The sequence below is a fragment of the Drosophila mauritiana genome, chromosome 2L, assembly GCF_004382145.1.
Source record: "Drosophila mauritiana strain mau12 chromosome 2L, ASM438214v1, whole genome shotgun sequence".
Classification (NCBI taxonomy): Eukaryota; Metazoa; Arthropoda; class Insecta; order Diptera; family Drosophilidae; genus Drosophila; species Drosophila mauritiana.
Window position 1 is genome coordinate 18486308 of NC_046667.1, and position 11041 is coordinate 18497348.

The following is an 11041-nucleotide window of genomic DNA, read 5'->3' on the forward strand; positions in this document are numbered from 1 at the left end:
TTTCCCAAGGAAACCAAAGAAAACACTGGAGTAAATTATAAATACAATATGCATATTTTATATAGTCGAGATAATACATAATGCAAAACAATTGGTGTACTAACATAAACGCGTATGTTATTCGAAACGGATAGAATAATTAATTATTAAATACCTTGGTGTGTTAGTGAATGCAATTGGCTTAGGTGATAAATTGTTTTTTTGGGGTTGTTATTGGGTGTGGGTGTATAATCACATAGTTTTGTATAAATATATAATTCATGAAATACTTCAAGCTGAAAAATGCCACAAAAATAAATGTAACTTTGGTAAACTTACGCACTGTATAAATTCTAAAACATGTTTCGCTTCTAAAACTAGTTTAAATTTTTGCACTAAATAACAGTTATAGGTATTGTTCTTGTTGTGTGTTTAATATGTATGGGTACTAGCCACTTTTCAACATTGCTACACGCGAATAAATACTATGTTCAAAAAATACAGATATTGGTTATTTTTGGAACCACATTAAAAACGGAACGGAGAAAAGCTTAAACGAAATGCCAACATAATTTGAAACACTCAGTCTCAGGTCTCCTTGATGGTCTCGCCCCACTGTCCACATTATGAGAACAAGTTGTTCCGTCGCTTGAGGGAGCCGAACTTCTTCTCCGCCTCGAGTAACATCTTTTCGTTTCTAACCACCTCGAAGGGAATGGTCCTGGACAGACGATCCATTTCCTGATCCGAGGGAAAGTCCTCAAAGCTCATATTGCTGAAGCCGGTTTTGGCAGAGTTTTGAATGGTGTTTGATTGGAAATTGCGGCCGCCTCCAGCTCCTCGATTCTCATCCTGATCCTGTTCGTCGTCATCATCATCGTGGGACTGGTACTGCAATCGCTGGTGCTTCTGCTTACTGCCGGAACTAAGGGAACTGGTGGATCCAAGGGCAGCCGCGCTTACTTTTTTGTACGAATGCCCCTTAACCTTTTGGGTGAGCTTTCCCGGCAGAACCCTCACAGCCAGATGGGACTTCTCCTTCTTGGGCTTCGCAGGGGTAGGTATACCGATTCCGTCTGCCACCACATCGGCATCACGCAACACCACGGGCTCCTCCTCGTCGTCCGGTGTGAAATCTGAGCAGCGATCTTGGGAGATTTGCACATACGCATTATCGGCAATGGGCAGCAAAGGACGCAGATGGGTAACGACCGCTGGTATTGGAGCTGGAACGGCTGGAACGGAAACAGGGGCAGGAACTGGAACTGGAAGAGGTGCCTGAACTGGAATCACAGCTGCTGGTGAGGATTGTGGCTGGTTAATGGAGCAGGAACTGGTGCTCATGCTGGAGAAAGACGGCACATTCACATAGACACTGCTGGTGCCACTCGACTTAGCAGTCTGGTTATTATTATTATTATAGTTCATCGGTGGCTCCGGCGTTTTGTTGATAATAATCGAGTGATTTATGGTCACCAGTTGTGGGGCAGACGAATTGACGGAAACAGACACAGGAACGGAGGCAGGAAGAGCAACAGATACAGAGGCGGGCACTTTGATCACATTGTTATTGTTGTTGTGGCTGGGAAATTGGTGGATCTGGTGGTGCTGTGGGTTCTTTTCGATTGTACGAATTACCTGTGGAAATGGCTCCAAGCCGAACAGGTCGCATTGATTAGTTTCCTCTGACTGTGTGTTCTGTGCGTTTTCCTGGAAGGGATTGAAAATTGGCTCATTAAACTCATCTAGCTGCGCGGAGCTCCCCATATTATTGGTTGGCGTGAGCTGTGCTGGAAAACTGGCAAAGTTGGTAGAGGGATCTCCGACAGCGGCGCTTTTAACTGGTGTTGAAGTCCACATCTCGGGCTCCGACGGCTTGGGCTTAGCTTTGGATTTAGTCTTTCGTTTCAAAGGAACTCCGACTGGTAATTTAAATGGAGCCAGGGCGAACACATCCTCCTCTGATTCCTGCACATCGGGATTTGTTGGCAGAGTTGGAGCCACAGGAGATTCAGTGCTACTCTTGCTTTCTCCAGAACCATAATCCAATTCATCATCTAGCAGCAACGGACGATCGCCGAACTTGTGCAGGAGATCGCTGGAAGTGGGACTCAGTTCTTCCGACGGAGCACTTGGGTCGCCAGTGGCAGTCACAAGGGCACGATCCTTCTTCCTCATCCGCACCTTCACCACCACCCGACTACGCACATCGTCTTCATGGGTGGTCACACTTTCACATTCTGCATGGTAGGCAGAGCTGCTACAGGTCTTCACTGACTCGCTTATTCCATCCATTTCTGTTGGCAAAGGACGACGTTGCTTGGCTTGTGTCTGGCGAGGATTCTCGTCAAATAGATCATCATCCTCTGCCCGCAGGTCACTGGCAGATCCGATGGAATCACCGTCGGATTCCGCCGCCTTGGCAGCTTCTTCAGCTTGTGCAGCTACCGCGGCAGCCATGAGATTTAGTTGTTGGGCCGCTTGATGGGCAGCTGTTGTGGGTTTCTTGGTCTTATCGCGAAGCTTCTTTACAATTGGCAGATGCGCTGTCTTGTCCACCTTGTGATAGGCAACCTGTTGGATTTTATGTATGGTTTCCGGCAAATTGCTCGTCACCATCTGCATTTGCCTAAAGATGCCCCCACCTCCTTCATCGCTGTCTTGTTGAAAGAACTCCGAAGCCTCGGAATCGGAATCATCGGAAGTCGGCTGATCTTTGCTGCGAAGCTTCTCGTACTTGTTGCGATCTTCTACAGGTAGCTTAACGTAACCAGAGACACCTTCTCCAGCTCCTCCAACAGCGCCGGGAATTCCACATTCCGAGTCTGTTTTGAGTTTGCTGATAAGCGAGGTCTTCTCTTCGCTGGAAACCTCCAGGGTGGGGGAGAGCATCCACTTGGATGAGTTGGATGAGGTGGCGGTGTTTGCTCCTCCCGCTACCAAGCCGATAGGCGTGGCCACTCCGCCTCCTGTTCCACCAGATGAAACGCCGATGAATTTCGCTGTGGACGAGAGCGAAGGACTTTTATGCAGTAAGGTAATGAGATTACGGGTTAGCGGCAGTTTGTTCTACAACTAATTATGGATGATAAATGTGAGAACACGTGGTTGTTATCCCCTGGAATGTAATATGTTACTAAGTGATTTATGAATGCTTTATGCTCAACGTGACGTATACGTAATAGTTTGGTTAGTTGAATGACGAAGGCGACGATAGAAGCTGGAATACGTTGTAATGTTGACCCAACAATTAATTTGGGAAATTATGTGTTGATTTGATGGCATGCACAACGACTTTTGAAAATCTTCCATAAAACATTTTGTTGATTAATTGGGCAAATTCCAATTCTAAAGTTTATAACTTCAAATGTTTTGCTGTGCATGCCAAACCATTTACTTATCATAGTGCAGCCCATAAATTTAGTTAGCTCGATTTACATTTTGTGAATGTTCAGTTTTTGAAACATAATATAGAGTTTATTGCAGTTTTGCTTCAGTTTTGGTTTTAATCTCGTACAATTCTTGTGGCTGAGCTTAAGCTAACGCCCTTTTTTAATTGGTTTGTATAAATATATAGTGCTTTATGTATATATAGATATATTCTGTATTTGCTGTCATCTGATAATCTGCTTGTATTGTATGTGTCTTGGTTACCTGACTTTTGTTGCTTTCATTGAGCTTATCGGTTGCTCATTTTGGGTAAATCTAGTTACTAAGTGTTAGCTCTTTGGTTTAACGCTTAAAGGGGTTTTCTCCCATTGGCTTAATTATTTACAGTATTAACAAGAGTAGTAATTAAAGCTAATTGAACATTTCAATTGGTGTGTCTGTGTGTAGAGAACAAAAGTGGTCAATTTGGACAATTCGGAAAACATTATTGGACTATCTCGAGTTTGATCGTACATATGTATATTGTCTTGCGTTGATTGGACTCTCTCGTAGTGATAATTAACAATTGATTGGATTACTTTTGTTTGTTTGTCTGCTGCCAAATCCGAAGAGATCGGAGTTTTATGCGAACTTCATCGAAAGCAGAAATGAAAAACGATCAGAGGGTATAAATCTTAATAAAGTTTGGTGTCGTGTTTAGCTTTAATCAGATCTACAGATCCATAATAATAATAATCTTTTTAGCATTAATTTTTAGAATTGCACGTTTAACACATGTATGTATAGTAAGTAATAACTCTGATATGCAAATTATTGCCAAAAATGTATACGCCAGTAGAATTGAATTACTTCACACTCTACGCCAACAACATGAATAAATAGTTCTAGTTCTTCTCTTAGTTAGCTTAATTTACAATTACACACAGAGTAGATACATTCACTAATAAGCCAATGAATTGTACAATACAAATAACTGAAATTTGTTCTTTTGATTGGTTAGTTTTTGAACCACAACCGCTAATTTATTACCATTAAGAACTAATTAACTTAATACCTAGATATAATATATTTAAATATATGATTTATTAGTTTTGGGTTGGTTTTCCGATAATTTGTATCAAGCACAGTACCAGCACCAAGTATTACTTTGTTAGAAGCGCGCAGATTGATGATGGTTAAAGAAATGGAGGAAGGGAAAAAAGTATATTTGTTTTCGAAATAAACAAAAGTTAATAAAGGAATTTAAATAGTTTACCAAAAAACTAACTTTTCATGACGATATATAATTTTATAGGGGTATAATTTTTGGAAAACGTAAGATTGGTGGTATTTTTAACCAAATAGGTTTAAGGAATTGCAGCTCACTTTGAAGAAAACATATTAATCACCGAATAAACTCATATGACAAAAGTTAAGAAGGTTCGTTGAGATATTTTTGGTTGGTTAGTAGGTGCATGGGGTATTTACAAATTGATTGATTGCACTTAAGTAGTATTCGCGGGATCTTCCCCCATCTATATGGCACGCTAGATTTTTCGATCGAGCACCGATCGGCTAGTATACGGTTAATTTATTGCTGGAGCTGATCGAATCTTACGGCGGCTGCCGATGTGGTCTGGAAGCGGCTCCTTGGATGGAGGATATCGAGGAGATCGCCTTGGCGGCACTTTGCTGAGTTGAGCATAGCGTTACTAGGAAGTTTTTAGACTACGTCTACGTCTACGTTCAAATCACTTTCACTTTCTGGATTGAGATTGAGAGCGAACAAAAGCGACAATCGGAAAACTAAACGTATTCTGGCATTGCAAACATTTAAGGTAGAATTTCATGCTTTACCTCCGGTTTTGCGCAGCGAGCTCGCCTTCTCGCGCAGTCCGGGTGGCAAACTGAATGGCGCCGATCCGAATGGATCCTCGGAGACCTGCGACGGGTGAGGAGACACAGCGGCAGCAATCGGCGGAGGAGGCACTGCACCAGGAGCAGCTGTAACAGGAGCCACAACCGCAGAGGGAATCTGCTCCGTTGGTGTTAACGTGGAAGTTGTGGATGCCGATTTTGCTGTGATGCCTGAAAGCATTAAAGAGGTTAATATTGCGCTAAAACGCACTCTTCCAAAACGTACTTCCTTGACTGCCTCTCTGTCGTATCTTGTCGAACTCTGCCTCAAAGATGTGGTCCTCAGTCATCTGGCTGAAGGGCTGCTCCTCTTCGAACGGATTCCAGGCTTCCACTCGCTTTTCCACCGCCGTTTGTCCTGGTTTCATTAATTCGCTAATGGATACCGCGACTGAGTTCGCCGTTGAAGATGCATATATCCCGGGATTCGAGGCAGCACTAGCCAAAGTCTGCTGACCGTCGCCCATGGCAGCCAAGTTATTGTTAAACGGAGCCAGAAACTGACTTGTCTCATTGGCAAAAGTTCTGGAGCGCAACAGAACAAATGAATGATTAGATGATCAGTGAGTGATGGAAGAAAATTAATAATAAGGAAAAAGAGCAAGCAAAGCAGGAAAAGTAAGTTCGGGAATGCAAGAGATCTTAAGGCTACAAAGAATCTATTGACTCCGTGGCTCATCGGCCTCATCCTGGTCACTTGTAGCTCTTAAGGATCGGGAATTCACAGAAAGAGACAAGCAGAGAGTGAGTAAAAGAGCAAGAGAAGAGCAGAACACAGAACACATACAGATCGTGCAGGACCAACGCATTTGGAAATGTCTAACATCAAGAATATTTAAATATTTATGAAACCATATGTCTTAATTTTCAGGCTGAAACCTTTGGGGGAAAGCAATAATATTGATGCTGACCAAGTAAACTTAAAAAACGATAACAAGACACAACTTTTGTGCTTAAAAAAATTGACGAATTAAAATGTGTATTCTTGATTTTAGATTAGCTTCTGTTTACTTATATGAAACTTACTTATTGAAGGCCGAGGTATCGCTAACGTTGCGCCTATGACCACCTCCTCCGCTTGGCTTGGGCGGCGTCAGCATGCTCTTGGTGGGCGTGCCTGCAATGACGTTCAAGTCCTGAGGCACTTCCTCCTTGTTAGGTTCTTCTGCTGCTGGCAGAAATTCAGTAGGAATTACTGCTGCAGCTGGCTCATTGAATGGATCTGGATAACCACTTGCCTCAAAGAGATTACTGGCAGCAGGAGCTGCCGGAGTAACAGCTTGAGGAGGTGGAGGAACAGCAGGTGACATAGCTGGGAAGTTGGCCTGGAACTGTTCGACCACAGGTTGAGGTTGAGGTTGAGGTTGTGGAGAGGTGATATTCTGTCTTGGCGAGGGACTGGGAGGCAACCCGAGACCCAAGGGATTTCCTCCATGTACCGATGAGGAACCCTTAGGACGAGACCGAGGAGCTACACTGGTTCCCGCCTCCACAACTGACACATTCTGCGCCTTCGCCGCCTTGGAGGCCGCTGCACTAATTCTCTTAGCTTCCGATTCAAACGGAGGCACTACCAGTAGGTCGAAGTTTGGAATGGCAGTTTTCTGATGGAAAATAAGCAAACAGATTATCATACAGGAATCTGAACACACAAACATCAAGCATTACTCACATGGAGATTCTGAATGGGATTATCCTTGCCTGCCAGTCGAAAGGCCACCTCGCCAACTTGCCAAATGTTTGGTCGCTTCTCCATATCGGGTTCCAACATATATTTTATTAGTTGGTGCATGCCCTTCGAGTACTTTGAGGAGTCTGGAATGGAAAACTGTCCATTCTGGATAGCTAAAGTACTCTCCCCAAAAGGCATGGAAAAGAAGCACAGCTTGTAGAGCATGCAACCCAGTGCCCAAATGTCCGCCTTTGTGGTTATGCTCTTGCCCCCGTACAGGTCGATCATCTCGGGAGCCCGATAAGATAGAGTGGTGTACTTTTGGATCTCCTCCTGCACCACGGTGACTCCGTGCTGTTGAGGATTTAACGTCTTGGCCGTTGCCGATCCGAAGTCGCAGAGTACGAAGTTGCCCGCGTCCGTTTGCAGAATGTTCTCCACCTTAAGATCCCGGTGGATGATCGGAGTCTGACAGTAGTGCAATCGAGAGACAGCCTCGGCAATATCACAGAAGATGTTGAGCACCTCGGGCTCCGTGAAGCCAACGTGCAATCTGTGGCGAATTCCATTGGATTACATTCGAATTCAGCAATCAAATGAACTACATTTTTATATTCACTTCGTTTACCTTGCATTCATCATGGCCAGCATGTGATGCTTGCAGTAGGGCATCAGGAGTAGCACCTCGCACACACCGTTTCCCGTGGGCGTGATGCTGGAGTCCACATAACCAATGATGTTTTTGTGCCCACTCAGGTTGCTCTGGGGGAGTGAAAGTGATTGTCCTATTAGATTAGGTTTGTTTGTCCGGATTTATTTACTCACCGCTATCTGGATCTCCCGCTTGGCTACGTTCAAATCATGCTCATTGTTGACGTACATTCGCTTCAGGGCGTACTTAGTCGCCGAGGAGTTGCCTCCGCCGTTGCCCCTGGCCAAAAAGACCATGGCGAAACCACCTGCGTGAGTTTTGAAGAGATGGGGTAGAGAAAAACAGAGCATTAGTGGGGTAAGTTGACGGGCTAGACATCCATAACAGCTGTCAGCTGTAAACAACATAGCATATTTGAATGGGGGGAGGAAACTGCGAGTAAGCCAAACCCCATTAATACCCTGTTATTGTATAATCATAATATATACGATTATCTTGCTCTTATTTAGGCAGGGAGTAGCTGGAGAAAACAAATTTTTTCAATTAATAAACTAATTAGCTTATTAAAGGAAATATGTGTCACATTTTTATAGCACACGTATCTGTGACCATTCCTTCCCACATAATTTATGTCATATATCTACGTGATAATAATGCAATTTCTTTACTATAAAAATTTCACGTTCACAAATATCCCCCACGCGGTGTTGAAATAGTAGAGGGTACCCGAATTCGAGCGATAGCAGTTACTGTCTGGCCATGGAACGATTTACACATGTTTTGCCTAACAGGCCATTTGCATGAGGTTTATTTCAGTATTGCAAATAGAATTCAAGTAGAATGCCCCCACATTTCAGCCCTCTCCACCTGTCGCTTTGCGCCACTTCAAAATGTACGATAAAAAGGCAACGCAATATAAACTAAACTATTGAAGGTCACGTACAGAAATAACAACAATAACATGCGACAATAACAATACTCAGCGGGGGAAGGCGGAGGGGTGGCAAAATAAAAAGATAGGAACAGTGGGCACTAAGAAAAAACATTAATATTGGATATAAACAAAAACAATGATCTCAATGCATGCATAGACGATTTAGAGAATGTTTTAATACTGACAATATTTATGGAACATTTGCTGTAAATGGACACACCATTTCTCCCAGTGTAAGCGATAGAGAGAAGTGAATAGCGGACCAGCACATGTAACCATTTTTGCTCGACTTTGTGAAATTATGGCGTCAAATGTTAATCAATGCTGAAGGTTGCCCAGCCAACAGCAACAAATCAACATTGGCAAAAAGTACAGCAACAACATCTAGTAATAATAGTATGAAAAGCAACAATAACAATGCACAATTGTAGCGATGCGAGAAAAAGCGAGAAGGCAATTCGGAACCCAAACGAGGGTAGAAAATACGTCTGAAGGGGCGTCAACTGCAAGGTGGGCAGTAAGCGGTTACGCGTGGGGGGTAAGGGGTTAAGGCGGGATCCCGGCGGGAAAGCTTCATTCGTTAACCGTTTCGTTTGTCGCTTAGTCATTTGTAATTGTTGTTGGCTGCTCAAAAGTCGAATCAAAGAAAGCAGGTAAATATTTAAGGTGATTGAGCACAGTGTTACTTTGGAGGTATTCAGCATATCGAACGTTTAAACTTGGCTATAAGCGCATTTTATACATTGAGCATTTGCAAAAGATTCAATCGATTTTTTCGCTTTCTTAAATTAAATACTAATAGTTACGTTACTGGATTAAATTAATTAGTTAATAATAGATAATTTAGTTGATAATTTTTTAAACTAATTCAAAAACTTTAACCAAATAACCGTGTTCGTCAAACGCATAGCCTTTTCAATTACAGGGTATCCCCGACAACAGCTGACTACTTGCCAGCGGCGCCAGCGCAGCGCAAAACAAAATTACGAATCGAGTCTGCTTGCCAAAAGTATAAAAAGTAAAAAACACTACGTAATGGCTAAGGGAAAGGTGGCGAATGGCTGGCCAGGCGGTGGGTGAGCAATCGTTAGATGATCAAATGTTGGGCGGAGGGTACTGGTGCCAGGCCAACAAGGAGGCACTTGCACTGCAGGATGATGTGGAGCGGAGCACTCCGCATTTCAAGGACAAGGACACAGCCCAGTCGATTTCCTTTAGGGACGAACTTTGCCATTTAGCTTGGCGAAAGGTGAAAAACGGAAGACTGTCGGAGACAGTCGGCTGATGAGTGTTGGTCTTGCCGCTTCATTGGCTAAATTAACATAATTGATTCAATTGATTTGTGGCCATGTGTAGTGGCTACGGGAATTCAATGGGTATTCCATGGAAAAACCAACCAGAACCGTAACCGTCGGGTTGCTCTAACGCGGACACCCATTTGTCACAATAGAAATGCTGGCATTTCTGGTTTTGGCAAAAATAAACTCTTTAAAGCTGACACAAATTTAGTCAAAATATCTGCAAGCCATTAGAGAGCCGAGTTATGGACCTAAATATGTAGTTCAGTTCTTTGCCAAGGGTAAGTATTCATAAGTAATGAAATAATTTAAAATGCTTTACAGTTTTGTTAGAAGATAATATATCCAAGTCGGAGTGTAGTTGTTACGACTTTATCGCTCTTATACAGAAATGATTGGGAGTAAAGACTGAATAAGCGTTTAAGTTATGTGATTTGGATCCTATGTTTAATCGGAAATGCGACAAGTGGCGCCCCCAATTATGGGGGATACGCAGCTGATTTTTATGCTCTCAAGCGCTTTGAGTACGCCCCACAATTGGGAGTTCTCGCGCTGAAGGGGTTTATCTAATCTCTGAGGAGGGGCGAAACCGAAAAGCGGATGGCAGGCTACTGCCCACCTGTAAATCAGGCAGGTGATAAGCATAATCGCGGGCGACGTGTTGCAGATAGGGGAATGGGAGCACAGATATAAGAGTGTATATATAGTCGTCTACCTTCTGCCAGGACATCCTCTACGGTGACCGTGACGCGTCCCACTGTGAAGACCTTGCCCACGAAGCTGTTCTTCTCGTTCGAGGACGACGAGCTGCTGCTGTTGGGCGGATTCTCCAGTCGCGAGTTCTCATTGCGCTCGAACTTGGACAGGATTTTCTTCATTTTCCACCGATTTTCACCAGAAAATGATTACTGTCCCAGCAGCACAACACACACACACACACTCGCGAGCGCACACGCACACTAGCTAACACGGTCTTAATTGCCTGCGCGTAGGTGTTTTTGGCAATTTTTAATTTTGCGAGGGCGGCTGACGGTGGGCGGGGCGTCGGTGCCGCTGGCCAATTAACCACTTTCGAGACGTATCGGCTAGCTGAATAAAGCTATTCTGCGCACTTTGTGTTTTTGCATGCACACACACAATGCAGTGGAAAAAGAAAGTTGTTCGATTTTCCTGCTGCTCTCGAGTTGTTCGTGGGCCAGTGTGACCAGAGCGCTTTGCTG

The 11041-nt window shown here is 43.7% G+C and overlaps 1 protein-coding gene across 4 annotated transcripts; it reads right to left on the reverse strand.

Annotated features, from left to right (window-relative positions):
• Positions 1–31: 31 nt before the first annotated feature.
• Positions 32–11029, reverse strand: LOC117135261 (AP2-associated protein kinase 1). 4 transcript variants are annotated; one of them, XM_033295407.1, is made up of 8 exons: positions 10537–11028; positions 7763–7896; positions 7566–7699; positions 6938–7490; positions 6292–6869; positions 5492–5790; positions 5206–5436; positions 32–2981 (listed from the first exon to the last, which is right to left on the reverse strand). In XM_033295407.1, the coding sequence occupies exons 1-8, from the start codon at positions 10697–10699 to the stop codon at positions 604–606; spliced, it is 4470 nt and encodes a 1489-aa protein (XP_033151298.1). In that variant the 5' UTR covers positions 10700–11028; the 3' UTR covers positions 32–603. The 4 variants fall into 4 exon arrangements, with proteins under 4 accessions (XP_033151298.1, XP_033151300.1, XP_033151301.1 ...); XM_033295409.1 differs by having other exon boundaries at positions 2825–3001; positions 10537–11029; XM_033295410.1 differs by lacking the exon at positions 32–2981 and adding an exon at positions 3435–3999 and having other exon boundaries at positions 10537–11029.
• Positions 11030–11041: the final 12 nt, after the last annotated feature.